This window comes from Oreochromis niloticus, linkage group LG8, assembly GCF_001858045.2.
Source record: "Oreochromis niloticus isolate F11D_XX linkage group LG8, O_niloticus_UMD_NMBU, whole genome shotgun sequence".
Classification (NCBI taxonomy): domain Eukaryota; kingdom Metazoa; phylum Chordata; class Actinopteri; order Cichliformes; family Cichlidae; genus Oreochromis; species Oreochromis niloticus.
Genome location: NC_031973.2, coordinates 16,645,232 through 16,658,939, shown reverse-complemented (window position 1 = coordinate 16,658,939; position 13,708 = coordinate 16,645,232). Strand labels below are relative to the sequence as shown.

At 41.4% G+C, this 13,708-nt stretch overlaps 2 protein-coding genes across 3 annotated transcripts; both read right to left on the bottom strand.

Annotated features, from left to right (window-relative positions):
- Position 1: 1 nt before the first annotated feature.
- On the bottom strand, positions 2–5,800 carry prodh2 (proline dehydrogenase 2). 2 transcript variants are annotated; one of them, XM_025909936.1, is made up of 11 exons: positions 5,676–5,800; positions 5,192–5,557; positions 4,898–5,088; positions 3,823–3,949; positions 3,417–3,488; positions 3,220–3,300; positions 2,546–2,689; positions 2,246–2,412; positions 2,035–2,145; positions 1,413–1,501; positions 2–1,229 (listed from the first exon to the last, which is right to left on the bottom strand). In XM_025909936.1, the coding sequence occupies exons 2-11, from the start codon at positions 5,417–5,419 to the stop codon at positions 1,048–1,050; spliced, it is 1,392 nt and encodes a 463-aa protein (XP_025765721.1). In that variant the 5' UTR covers positions 5,420–5,557; positions 5,676–5,800; the 3' UTR covers positions 2–1,047. The 2 variants fall into 2 exon arrangements, with proteins under 2 accessions (XP_025765721.1, XP_025765722.1); XM_025909937.1 differs by having other exon boundaries at positions 5,192–5,369; positions 5,676–5,738.
- A 1,918-nt stretch (positions 5,801–7,718) lies between these two features.
- tbx6 (T-box transcription factor 6) lies at positions 7,719–11,782 on the bottom strand. Its single transcript, XM_025909935.1, has 8 exons — positions 11,712–11,782; positions 11,022–11,244; positions 10,368–10,635; positions 10,133–10,276; positions 9,897–9,967; positions 9,753–9,811; positions 9,373–9,652; positions 7,719–9,115 (listed from the first exon to the last, which is right to left on the bottom strand). The coding sequence occupies exons 1-8, from the start codon at positions 11,779–11,781 to the stop codon at positions 7,867–7,869; spliced, it is 2,364 nt and encodes a 787-aa protein (XP_025765720.1). The 5' UTR covers position 11,782; the 3' UTR covers positions 7,719–7,866.
- Between the last annotated feature and the right edge of the window lie 1,926 nt (positions 11,783–13,708).

The window sequence follows — 13,708 nt, the reverse complement described above, 5'->3', positions numbered from 1 at the left end:
GTAGAGCTGGTCTTCATTTCAAAACAAGATCAACACCTCATGTTTGTGTGCTTGGCTCTTGGCGGTGCTCCCTCAATAAAACTGTTTTGCTGCTACTCCAATGTCTGCTAGTGTTGCTTTGTCTCAGCAACTGCAGAGTGTAATATTCCACTTCCGTTAAATATGAAGTTTTATTATTTCTAACAGAAATTACTGACGTTACAGTGTGGCAGTACAGTTAAGGAATAAAAATGTGTTATTGACTTATAATTATCAAATAAATAAAGTGTGTTTTGGTGTTTGTTCTTTGTTTTTTTTTGTTTTTTAAATTAGCACAAAGACACTAAAGCATGGAACAAAACTTTTAAAAAATGTGTGGAAAACTGAATCCTCCCCACACCACATTCAAAATCATTAACGTCGATGTTTATCAGGGTTGACGGTTAATTACAAAGTGTTACGTCTTTTGTGGCACACATACAAGCTTTAGTGCTTTGGTAAACTTGGGTAAATACTAACCATGGAACAGTCACTGTGTCACTACCGCTGACATTTATTACTGATTAGTTGATGCTTCACAGCAACTTGAATCACTTTCTGGCGAAGCAGTGGAAAGTTGTTTATTAAATTCCCCAAAAATCTTGCAAGAGCAGCTTAGTCTGTAGAGAAGTTTGAATCTGTTTCTTCAGTCTAGTTTTATAAATCCTCATTTCTGAGCATCATGTTCTATTTTTTTTTTAATTCCATAAGCATTCCATACATTAAAGTACACGAAAGCAATCTTTTGATACCCTGTCCATCAAATACAGTGTTCTCTCATGATCAGATCTTTATTCAGTTCACCCACACGAGTTAACATGATCATATCATTGTCAATTAAAGGTTTTATACCTAATTCAGTTTACCTTCTGTTGCTAAATAACAGGCCCAGTAGTAGTTTTCAGGAGCTTTCTGGATATTACACCTTCAAGAGATATGGAAGTGTATTTAACAACAGTGCTCTTTTCCACACCACCTCCTGGTTGCAAACTTTAATATAAAACTGCAGAGTTCAGTGTTGGTTGATTGTTAGCTGCCTCCCCTTAAACTCAGCCGGAGTCTCCGATTGAGCTCTTTCCTCAGTAGGTCTCTTTCTTTCCGGATTCCCTGCAACACCGTGCGGTTCTCCTGAGCTCTGCGCACCAGGTAGGGCAGCGTTTCGTCCACTGAGCCATAGGGCACCGACTTGTACACTGAGTAACCCTCCTTAGCTGGAAGGGAGAGGAGAGATGGGATGGTGTGATTGTCAGACAAGTCAAAACCATAGCTTCCTTTCTCAACCCACTCAGGCAGTGATTGTGCATAGGTTTATCAGTTTCGGTGATGAGCGTGTGGACAGTCATTTAATAGTTAAGTGCATCAGTCAAGCTGTGATGTGACGAAAATCAGCTCACCCAGTGTAAGGGAGACGTGGTCACACATGCCCAGCAGCTGACCGAAACACACTGAGCCTCCATCTCTGTCTATCCCCAACTCCTCCATTCTGATGAGCACGAGCACAACATTTATATATTAAATGTCAGTGATTCCCAACCTTTAGGGGTCATAAATACATTTGAGGGGTTGTGTCTTTCTCACCTATAAACATCTATCTATAAACCTCTATCACATAAGACCAAAGGAACAACCCTAAGCTTCCTTTTATCCTTATTGTATTTGCTTTGCAAGACAGTTGAAAGTATCATAAATTCTGCAAAAAAAGTAATTGTGATTATTTCTTGGATGTAAGAATGCTACTTGGAAAAACAATCTTATACTGTTGGAAAGCATTTGGTGGTTGAGCAGCAGAGTTGAGTATCTGAGTTAAGCCCATGAAAAACTTGCCAGATATTGCATGTCAAAGCTAAACAGCAATCCAGTAACGTTAACAGTTTGTTGTATTTTTATATTTAAAGTAGTTATGAAAACATTTGCTGATGTGTCCACTTTATCACTCTAGTATGGATTTTACATTGGCTCACCTATAACTGCACTTCCATTATGCATATGTTACACACGTACCACCTCGATTCTCACCTTTTCACAGCTCGTCTCACTGACTCCTCGTTGTGAGTGGCCACTATGATCCTGTACCGCTCAGGTTCCTGGGATATGACATCCAGCATCACATCAAGGCATCCGTTATAACTGTTCAAGAAGACGTGAAATGTATCAAGAGTCAAATCAAGATAAACAAAAATGATAGTTGACTGTTGCACTCAGGACATTTTCCTTCTGTCTAACCAACCTGTCATTGGTGTCCTCCCAGCTCTGATGGATGGGGTCCTGGTGACCCTCTTTCATCGCTAGTTTTCTCTCTTTGTCCATGTAGGCTCCTCTCACCAGCTTGACACCCAAACAGAAACCCTCATTCTTGGATAGAGACAGCACGTCTAAGAGGAGAGACCTGGAGTCCTGATAACCACAGAATTTAACCACAAAGAGAATTGTGGTTAAATTCACACAGACACAAAGAGAATTAAAACCATTAACTGTGTGTGATATTTGATGATAATATGAGAAGAGAAATAAGGATAAAGATAGTTGCCTTCAGGTAACATTGATATGTGTTCCAGATCCAGGTACCATCTTTGTTAAATTTTTTCATCATTGCCATGGTGACAAGAGAGAGGGCGGGGTTCATGTAGGTGTACTCAGCATCAACCAGGACTCTGACTTTGTTCACACTTGCCTAAAAAAAAGTTTTATTCGTTTTATTCAAAATTTGCATCTACACTTATTAAATTTGCTTCATGTGTCAAAGTGGGCGTATTGTGCTTCTCTCTGTTTTCTTTAATAAATATTCAATTACAGTCGTGCATGATTTTAAAATAATGTAATCCCTAACTATGTTTTCTATACTTGTGCCAAACTGACATTACTTTGAAATGGTCTCCCTTTTATAGTCATCTCAGGCACAGTCAGAGCTACAGTTTTGGCCCTGACTGAGGAGGTGGAGTTTACAACCATCAGGTTCTGGTTGTGGAAGTCAGGAGAGGGGCAGCCAATCAGAATAAAGTGGGCTTCTAGGCAGAGGGCTTTAAAGAGACAAGCATTAATAGACCGTCTAAGTGCCAATATTTGCATGAATTACACATTTAAAATTGTTTTTATTTGTTAAAACTGTGAATACTCTTGTTAATCCTCTGAATAAAAGTGTGTGAGCATAACAGGTGCCATCTTTGGGAGCATTTGTTAAGTGTTTGATTTTCTCTCCTGTACCTCGGCTATCTTGTTGAGTCTCAGTAGGCCAGATCGTAAGTGGGCAGCTTCCTTTTCATCTAAACCGGGGAAGCTGATTGGCTGAAAGAGATGATTTTAGGCAAAACTTCTTTAAGATCAGTATTATAAAGACATATATATGGGAACTGAAAGGTGACACCTAAAAAACTGGTTGAATTGTTGAATTGTGGACTCACCTCACCATCCATTGATCTGATGAGGAGATTCAGATCGTATGGCTGTTGCCTGATGACGTTTGTGAGTTTTACCTTTAATACAACACGTACATTTTCAGGAAATACACAGTGTCAAAACTGAATAAAAAGAGAGGTAAGGCAGGTAGGGGGAGCTGGGTTTGCACATTCAAGAACAACCTGGAACAGCTGTGGATACACCAAACACTGAAATGTGTGTCCTTATCTTTTTTCCCACATATTTGAAGCCTCTGATGTTAACACCCCAGTTCCCATACATCCAGAATACTCAGAAATGCCTCCACCTACCCACCCACTCGAAAAAAAAAAAAAGTTTAAAGTCCCCTCGAGCATCTGTTCTAAAAACTAATAATAATAAGGACTGGGGACTCTGATTTGGAAGCCTTACACACAGCTCTGGGCTGAGCAGCGCTGTGATCTTCAGCTGCATCATCGGGTCTTTGCTCCAAGCGTTGCTGTGGGACATTCGCACACACTCCAGCATGATGTCCATGTTGTCGTCGTATCTTTTCTCACTGCAGGCGATAAACCATAAACCGTAACATGAGAACCGCGAAGAGTGGACTTCACACCCAAGTGTAACAGCTGTGCACAGTTGTGTGTGTCGTGGGTTGGAGCTGAGTGTGAGGTCCTTTAACTTTTGTCCTCATACGCTTGAGATGCAGAGGCAGGCAGGAGGTGGGCTGGGACCTATACTGCAGACTTCAGACAGTCTACAAGCCACAATTCATAGAAAAATACATAAACAAAAAAAACGCATGAAACGTATGAAATTATGTACAAATTAATGCAAACCTGTTGAGAAGAGATTTTAAGAAATTTCAAGATTTCAAGAAAAAAATCCATCAATCTATGAGCAGTCTCAGCTTCCACAGAGGAAAAACAGCTTCTATCAGACTCTCAGTGTGTATTGGATTCCCTTTGACCAAATTCAGAACATATATGAATATTTGACACTCTTTTCTTTGCCTATTTTTATCAAAATAAATAAATACCACAAACATTTTATTTTATTTCATGTGATAGGTGCAAGACAAATATTAAAGACATTGTTTGCAGCTGCACAAGTGAGCTATTGAGTTTGTAAGGCTGGCTTTGAGGGGAGCAATCTCTCCCACTCAACTGCTCTTTAAGCAAAAAACATCTGCACCAGATTTTTCTCACATTTGTGATTTGTGATGTTTTTCTTTCATGATTGTGTGCAGTTATTTGAGTTTTCTGTCTCTAGCAAAATTAGAAATGTATTTATTTGTTCTTCTATTTCAAAATCACATCAGTGTTCAATTAAGTTAAGTTAATGAGTGTCCCGAAAAACTTAAACGTCCACATGCATTGATCTAAAGTGTAGTGAAGGCTAAAATCTGCCCAGCAGCTGTGAAACTTCCAAGTAATAGGAACACTGAGTGAAAATTAAAAGTGTCTTTTGAAGCAGCCTTTCAGCGACTTCTTAGACTCAGTCATACCCGGTGCTTTCGCCGAGGTCCTCCTCGATCGGCACGGCCAGCATGGGTCTCAGTCCCTGCAGGCTCATCTTCTGCATCGACTGCGAGATTTCAGCCTCATTTTCTCCAGCCACAAACTGGGCATACACAGTGGGCCTCAGCAGCAAGGAAAAGCCCCTTTTTCCCAAGAGCGTGCGTGCCACCGACATCAACTGAAATTAGCAGAAGAGGAAAGTGGAGCAAATGTAGTGAATGGATTGAATGCCAGATGTCAGTTTGTATATTTGAAGCTTTTCTGACAAACCGCAGTCTCACCTTTCCACAGTTATTAACCAGCACTGGGAAGGAGCAGAGGCGGAAAACGCCCAGAGCACGAAGCAGCTCACCCAGACTCTTCACCTTGAAGGCACGGGGGTCCTCAAAGGCCAGAGTGTCTGAGAGGAGTTCATGCTGCTTCACCGCTGCCACCCTGGAGGCCGCAGAACTCAAGAGCCTCACCGGCAAAATGTGAAGGAGAGAGGGACGTAAATAAGAGCACAGCATGATCCCGGGAGAAGTGTGCAGTGTGTGACTGATTTGGCTTGTAGATAAAGCTTTTTCTTTTCTTTGTTTCCTCTCAAATGCAGCAGTGTGTTAAATAAAATACAGACTCTGAGTGATCGTCTCAGGAAGAGTTATTCCCTGTTGAAAGAAGAAAGTTTCTGTACAGTGAGCTGAGTGAGTCACAATCATGATGAATCAGAAGCAGCATCTGTTATTATCCATTGCAGTAATAAAACTGTATAAACAAACACCTTACCGTCCATCCTAACAATGGCACTCGGAAGAGCTAAACAATGAAAAGCCAAAGCTTTGACAGTCTAAGTGTGAGCCGGTAGAATTTATCATATTTGGTTAACTCGCTGGTTAATAAGTGACAACTTGGAAATTTGAGTAAACATCAGGTTGACCCTTAGAATGGGAGTTGTTTTCTCAGTTTGAAGGTTTGAAATCAAACGAATGGACAAGAAAAGCTCACCCGTGTATCAATATCATGTATAAAATATATTATCATGTTTAAGCTAGTCTTTTTTTATTGTTTCCTAGAAGTTTTAAAATAGATTTGTCTGGAGAGGGCAATTCAAGGCAGCAACTATCCCTGGGTTCAGATGGTAGTCCCACTAATGTGGATCAAATTCAATCAAATGATTGATCAAATGAGCTGTGTAGTTTGTGGCCCATGTGATGTTACAGTAACGAACAGGAGAGAAAATTGGACACTTAACAAATGCTGAAAGCTCCATTATATCTAGAGAAGGGTTCAGCTCAAACATCTGTTTCCCCAAAAGCCACGAAAAGCAGCCGGGAGAGGAAATGATTAACTGCTGCCTGCTGACGTCCTCGTCAAGTACCTCTGACTTGTTAGCCTAAAAATCCCGTTAATCCCCCAAAATCTCTGCTCTCCCAGGCATAAAAGTACTCATAGCTGTCCACAAAATGATTGATGCTGTCTTTGTCTGCACTGTAGCAGAGATCAGTGACAGAGCTTTAACTGCTTCTAATCTTCTAGATCAGGAGCGTCAAACTCATCATCAAAGCTAAAACTTGTGCATAACAAATTATAAGATAGAGTCATTTTCTGAGTAAAACTCCTTTAGTGGAAAGAAGTAAGATTAAATTCTAAAAACTTTAACATATAAACCATCTATTTACAAAATAGATTTTCACATTTGATTGAATGAATGGGGTGGAGCTTATTAGACATTCAATCCTGACCCATGTCTGGATATAGAAGATCAGATGTTTCCTGTTTAGTCTTCCTTGTAATTTACGTAACAGCAATTATGAAGAACACTTATATGAGAAAAAGCTTTCAGTGCAGTTCTGAAACTGATTATTGGCAAGTGTGAGCAACTCTGTAAATGCAGAAGGTTTGATAGTTTAGTTCTGGAACATTCAAGTGTGTGTTAACACAATACAATGATACGATTGTTAGTTGAAGGAAAGTTCATGACAGTACATTCAGAAAAAGACTGAACAAGTATGGCTTGTTTGGAAGGGTTTCCAGGTTCTCTAAGATGAACATGGCTTAGGTTTGCACAAGATTTCTGGAACAATGTCCTCACTTTGGATGAGACCAAAGTGGAGATATCTGGCAACGTTTAGAGAAAACCAAGCGAAGCCATATCAGCACAAACACCTCATACCAACTGTCGAACACAGTTTGGAGGGGTGATGATTTTGGCTTGTCTTGCAACTACAGAACCTGGCAACAGTGCTGACATCTTGGATTGCTAACTCAGTGTATGTCAGCGTGCTCCGACTTTCTGAGTTGAGGCAGCTTTCCACAAAGGACATTTCTGACTAGGAAGTCGGAATTTATTTTGACTTTTTGAGGAACACACCATAAGTGACGTTATAGTGGCAGCGTCCATCCTTTTTATACAGTCTATGTTTTCATTCAACGTTGATGAGAGTGGTAGGGCACACTGATTGTTTGGGGCTAATATGCATAGATTTTCTAACTAGTCCAACAGTCAAATTTAAGAAGACGATTTAAGGCAGAAATTCAATCAAGAGTGCTCGTGGATTTTTTTAAAATGTTATTTTATTTTTACATTGTATCTCTAGTTTCCAGTCTTTACTTAAACTAGTCATATCTTCTCAGTAACTCCCCAAAGTCTGAGCTGGATATGTGAGAAATCCTTCAAGCTACATACAAATATTACAGTTTTTGTCAGCAAAATATTTCAGTTGAAAAGGATTGAGTCACAAAAGCTTGAAAAAACAATATTTTATTTTTCACACTGGAATGAATATAGAAAAGAAAATCTTCAACAAGTATATACAAACGAGACCCAGTTTCATCAGTCTGTCAGCTGAACAGCTGAGAAGACACAGACACACAAACACAGTGCACAACACTGTGCTCAAGCTAATACTACACATCACTAATTCCCCTAAAAGCGCCATCAAACCAGGAAAGTTCATCCATATGAAAATACCATATTTCAAAACATTGGTCTTGTGCTCATTTCCAGGTAGGACCCCTGTGAGAGTGAGTGGCCATGTTGTTGCCTGTACAAGTGCCTGAATGGGATTGTGAGGGAGGGGTGAGGGTCCTGACATAGTCGGAGAGGGTAGGATTTAAAGGCGGGGTAGAGGGCTGGGTTAGGGGCGGAAGGGGCCAGTGATGGATCCAGCTGTGGGAGAAGAGATGGGTGGTGCCGTATCATCTCTGGACGATAAGGTGGTGCAGGATTGAACTGAGGCACTGCACCAAGTTCAACAGCAGGATATGAGGGCGTAGAAGATGATGTAGAAGGATTGTGTGCTACTGGTGGCAGTGTGGCAGCAGGGGTGACAGACTGCTGGAAAGAAGAGGCAACAGCCAAGCAAGAGGAGGGTTGAAAAGGAGGATGAGGAAGGGTGGATGGTGGGTAAGGGAAAGAAGAGGGAGGGAATGCAGTAGCTGCAGCAAGTGAGGGAGCTTGAGCTTGGTGGGTCAGATTTGGGAGGTGGAGGGCAGGGTGGGCAGGGCTGGGAGACACATGGGAAAAAGACAGATTTTGCATCTGTGGGGGAACAGACGGAGGAGCAAAAGATGTGGAAGAAGCATGCATGGGTAAGGAGCAAGACAGAGCTGGAGCTGGTGGTTGGTTTTGACTGGGGAAAGGCTGAGCAGTGCTCAGAGTGGGGCTGGGATTTGTTGCTGCAATATTTGGATACATAAACGCTGCAGAGCTTTGATCACTGGGTGAATCAGTGGCGAGAGGTCCGGCCTGTAGCTGCTGGCCGGGCTGGGAGAGCAGAGAATGAACAGCTACTTGGTCCTGGAGATCTGACGGACATGTGGTGGACGACGGGGCATGAAAAGGGGCATCAGTAGAAGTGTGGGGGCTGATGGTGTCTGGGACTGTATGGTAGTTGTTTGAGGAGGAGGAAGGGGAGGATGATGATGAAAGGAGCGGTTGTGGGGAGGTGGAGCTGGAAGGGGGTGGAGTAGGGAAGGTGAAGGAGGTCTGCTGCAGCGAGGGAGTGTTGGAAGTGGAAGAGAGTGCGGGGGAAGATGACAGAAGGGAGGGATAGTTGATAGGAGGGATGGAGGGCTGAGGATCGGATGTGTCCGAGGGGTCGGAGGCCGGATGGGAGGGGAAGGAGGAGGATAACTGAGGGAGAGGAGCAGAGGGGAAAGAGGAGGAGTTGCCTTGAGCAGCACGGAAGCTGGAGGTGTAGGCTGACTCAGCCATTGTGTCTGATCTGTGGAGGAGAAAGGAAATGAGAGCTTGAATCAATTTAGTGCTGTAATTTCTGAAAATAATAACAATAATAATCAGCCATTAGAGATGTGTGTAAACCACACATCTCCTAGCAGTAAGACTGAACCAGAAATTTTGACATTACTAGGTTAGGTAATGGTAAAGCAGAAATTAGACTAAAAATATGAAACGTTATTCTTTGTATAGTCTTTCTATATGAATCATGCTCATATCAGTCTAAATTCCTCTGCCTCCTACCTTTCAATCATACTATTTGCCTTCTCGCTTCCTGGCAGCTCTTGAATGCCACTGGCCAATGTGATGCTGATGTCAGACATCTGGGATGCCATAAAGTCCTGGCCGAGGTCCAGCGACTGCTCCTGGACAAGAGCGTCCTGATAGGAGGTGTCCCCTGGTCTGAACCCACAGGAGGTTTCGGGCAATGCAGGCAGAGAGGCCAGAGCGAGGGCCTGCAGGTCTGCACCGGTTGCTGGGGGCTGCTGCAGGAGCTCAGTGGAGTCGCATGGATCACAGTTCACTGATGGCAGACAAGTGGAAATGTTTCAAAATAAGAAATACATTACATTCATTTTTAAATGAAATTACTTAAAGTGCCATAAATCTGCTTTCCCCCTTACCTATGTCTAAAGTTTCTGTCAAGACAGCAATTTTGCGTTTCTGTCTCGCATCTCTTTGTCTATAAAGAAAAAAGGCATTTAGATCCTGCACAACAATAGATGAATGTAGACTGAGAGTTTTTTGCTGCTTGTGTTGGGAATTACTTTTTGCTGTTCATGCCGTCTTCACGGAAGCCTTTAGCAAAGGGGTTGGAGTTGATCTTAAGCTCAGTGATCTGAAAATAAACACAAAACACATTTAATATTATGTTTACATCTGTTGTTTGAAATCATTTTCTTAATGTTGCAAAAAATCTCTTATATATCAAATGAATGAGTGTCTCTGTGAGTCTGTTGCTTGGTAACACAAGACTCACAGTCAGTGCAGAATATCACGGTACCTTGCTGTTCTGGTAGGCGGTGACGGTGATAAACTGGGTCTCGGGGAAAACAAAGGAGTGCTGCCCTCCACCCCACCTCAGTACATCCCGGGCTTCTATCACGTGAATTCTGGGCTGGTATCGATGCAGAGAGTGTAGGATGATCTTTGAATAGAAGAAAAGGGATTAACTCAACATGCACCACTGAAGGTTACGTGTTGTATCTCCGCTAGGCCTGTTCATGTGCAGTACGTACATGTCCCTGTGTGTCCAGGGTGTTGTTTGTGAGCTTGGCGTAGTGAAATGAGATGGTGCGGCTCTGCCAGTGGGCACCGGTAGCAGGAGAATCTGGGTGGATGAACACCCGGTCTGGTAGCCTCGCCTCTGCAGCTCCAACAGCTTGCCACCCGCCACCTTGGAAACGATAACGGGAGTTGTCAACGGGAACAATATCCAGGAGGAGGATGTAACGGAGAGATGGATTCAGGCCCGATAGCTTCAACTTCAAACCAGGAAACATCCGTCTAAAAAAACAAAATGAAATAAGTTCAGGACACCAAAGGTCACAGAAAACAGTAAAAGAGAAGAACTAAAATAGATGAAGGCAAGATGGGATGAAAACATTAAAAATAGACGAGTATAAATTTAGAAGAGATGGTAGACTGCTACGACCCATCTAGGGGGCCACGACTTAACATGAAAAGTACATTTATTTCCCCAAGATGGGTGGTGACATGACTTTGGGGTTTGTCTGGCATAAATTGCTACACCCCACAAATAAGGGCTAGGGGATAAGGGGAGTAACACAGATGGAAAAAATAAACTGGGAGATGGATAGTTGCAGATGACTCGAAGGTCAAGGGTCAGTGGTCATACATACAGCATGTACACTTCTGCAGTAATCTCTCACCTGCCCTTCTTTGTGATGATCATCTCTGTCCCCACCGAGCTGAATTGCTTCCATAAAGACGAGTTCTCCAGCTCCATCTTCACCTCATCTTTTGGGGTTGTGGTTGCAGCCTCATTGGAGATGGGAGCAGGAGGAGGAGGAGCCAGTAGCCTTGGAGGCAGAGCTTTGGCGGCCACTTCGCATGCCGGAGGGAACAGCGGTATATGCACAGGTGCCTCCCGCTCTGTGGGAAAGAACAAATCCAAGAAAAAAAACTTTATTTAACTGGTGAAAGTGAAGCAAATATGGAGTCATATTTTAATTGTATACGTACAAACTACTGAATCACTAAATGTTGATTCATTCTTTTCCATCTGATCTAAAACCTCTTTCATGTATTTTCAGGTGTACAAAAAAAAAGGTTTAAAGAGTAAACTCTGTCTTCAGCACTTAACTGGAACCTTCAGTGCAAGAGTTTTTTAATGTAGTATTTCTGGCTTGGCTGCTGCATTAAAGGCTCCATCATGCCCTTGTCTTTGCTGCAGGGCATTAATATATTTGTTTTGTCATTTTCTAAGGACCTAAAAAGTGGGAAATTAAAAAGGTTCTAATTTACAAAAACATTTATTCCTTAACGAACAATTAAAAGTATAAAATAAGACATCTGTTTATGTTTATTGCTTAAACATGAATACATTCAGTCCCTCTCACCTCTGTAAAAGCAGTCTCCAATCCTTTGTGGTCCCAGAGTCAAACCAGGGAACATCTCCATGCTCAGCATACTCCTTCTTGTCTGTCTTTGTCTCTTTATTCGTCCTCTTCACCGGATCCAAATTAACATTTCTTCAGCTCCTTTTGCTCTCTCCTGTTCCTCGTATAGATGTTTCTCTGCTTTCTATAACAAAAAAAAGTAGCTGCAACAACAGAGCTTTTCTTAAAATTTTCACTCGACTTCTGACTCGTGCTCTTAACCATCCGCTGTCCTTTTTCCGTCAGAGCCCACAGGGCTGACGTGCTCTCTTAAATAGGTGTGTGGGACTTCACACCTATGGCCAAATGGGCCCATTTTCACATAGATTTTTATTTGCCTCCCTGTCTCTCCTCCCTTTACCCTCAATTCTCATTTCTGTTCCAACAAAGAAAACAAACAACACTCGTCACATTGGAGGAAATCAGGGTTTACCTCAATATCTGAAAACACTGATTGTGATTTACTTTCCTTTATTATTTTCTTTATTCTTTTACTTACTCAGTGCACTGAAGATCATTATTTTACATGCAAATCGGTAAACTATCTAACTATAGATGCATGGAAGGTAAAATATGCTAAATCACAACCATCAAGCACAGTCCAATACAACAGTCTACCCCTTCTTTATAGTTTGTTAGGAAAATGGGAAATAGATCCAGCAATTGATTAAAACATACAAACATCCATGAAAATTTAGTATATAAAAAAAAATTGACAATTCTATAATCAGTTTGAAAGCCGATATTTGGTATGACCACCTTTATTCTTCAACACAGTCTGAATTCTCTTGGGAAGCCTTCTTGTCATTCCTTTACGTACTCTTCAGGAATACTTCTCCAGGCTTTTTTGGATATTTTATTCCCTATTCCTTAAGGACATGACTTTCAGATACTGTTTGTCTGCTCTAGATATGTTTTTTTAGACATGTCCCATCTTCTTTTGTCCTCCACCTGTCCAGTTTCCTTAAGTATTTTAAGGAAACACTGCACACCTTGCTAAGATATGCCAAGGTTTTGGCTAATAGCTCTTTAGATGCCTTAGATGCTTAAATGATTCATTAATCAGTGTAAAGAGGCATTCCTCTGAATAAGGTCAGGTACAAGGACTGGACGAAAAATGACCCAAAAAGCAGCCAAAGTGCAAAGAAAAGCTTTGAAAGACTTTCAGAAAGCCTCAACACCAATTTAAAAACTACATGGAAGTCTGGTGGTTCAAGGCATTTGCACAGTAATGCATGCAGGAGATAATAAGTACATTTTTATTTTATTATAATTATTAACTATTTACTTTTGTTGATTTTTGCTTGAAATTGTTTTTTACATTTATTGATGTAATTGCAGAATCATTTATACTTAGTTATCATCTATCTATTTTTTTAACTTTCTTAATTTTCTCTAATGAATAGTTCTTGGAAATGCAAAACTTCTTATACATTAAAGGAGTTTATTGCTTGGTCCCCTGGGGCTTTCTGATGACTTGATGACATGTTTCTTCCTCCCAGCAGGCTGCCTGTTAGGCTGTCTCAGCAGGGAGTCAGACCCTGAGTTTAGGTGGAGGAGGACGACAGTTTGGCCAGTGGCTGCAGTTTGGCCACTAGACAACTGTGACTGTCTAGAAGTTAATATGCAACTTTGTATTTAAGGATTATGTGCCCCAAAAAAATGGACCCATTCAAACTGATTCACAGTGTCCTGATTTTTTGTGACTGACATTTGTTAAGCAGGCATGTAAATGTAGCTGTACCACAGAGTCATTACACTCATTTGCAACCAAAAGTAAATGTGTTTGGATTAAATAATCATTAATAGGAATGGTCTGCACAGGATTTAATGAGTAAAAAATGGAGTAATATAATTTGTTTAATAATTTTTGTGGTCTTGCCTCTGAACACCACTGCAGACGAGTTTAAACGATTAAAATTTTACTTTCAGCTTTAATTCAAGGATTTGTACAAGTT

Excerpts from the sequence above, each read along its gene's own strand:
- tbx6 (XM_025909935.1), bottom strand. The coding sequence starts at position 11,781 with ATGCTGAGCATGGAGATGTTCCCTGGTTTGACTCTGGGACCACAAAGG. Across the intron at positions 10,277-10,367 it reads CCCTGGACACACAGGGACAT|ATCATCCTACACTCTCTGCA; the intron begins GTACGTACTGCA and ends TTCTATTCAAAG. Across the intron at positions 9,653-9,752 it reads GACAGAAACTTTAGACATAG|TGAACTGTGATCCATGCGAC; the intron begins GTAAGGGGGAAA and ends GTCTGCCATCAG.
- prodh2 (XM_025909936.1), bottom strand. The coding sequence starts at position 5,419 with ATGCTGTGCTCTTATTTACGTCCCTCTCTCCTTCACATTTTGCCGGTG. Across the intron at positions 3,950-4,897 it reads GACCTCGGCGAAAGCACCGG|TGAGAAAAGATACGACGACA; the intron begins GTATGACTGAGT and ends TATCGCCTGCAG. Across the intron at positions 3,489-3,822 it reads TGCTCAGCCCAGAGCTGTGT|GTAAAACTCACAAACGTCAT; the intron begins GTAAGGCTTCCA and ends GTTGTATTAAAG.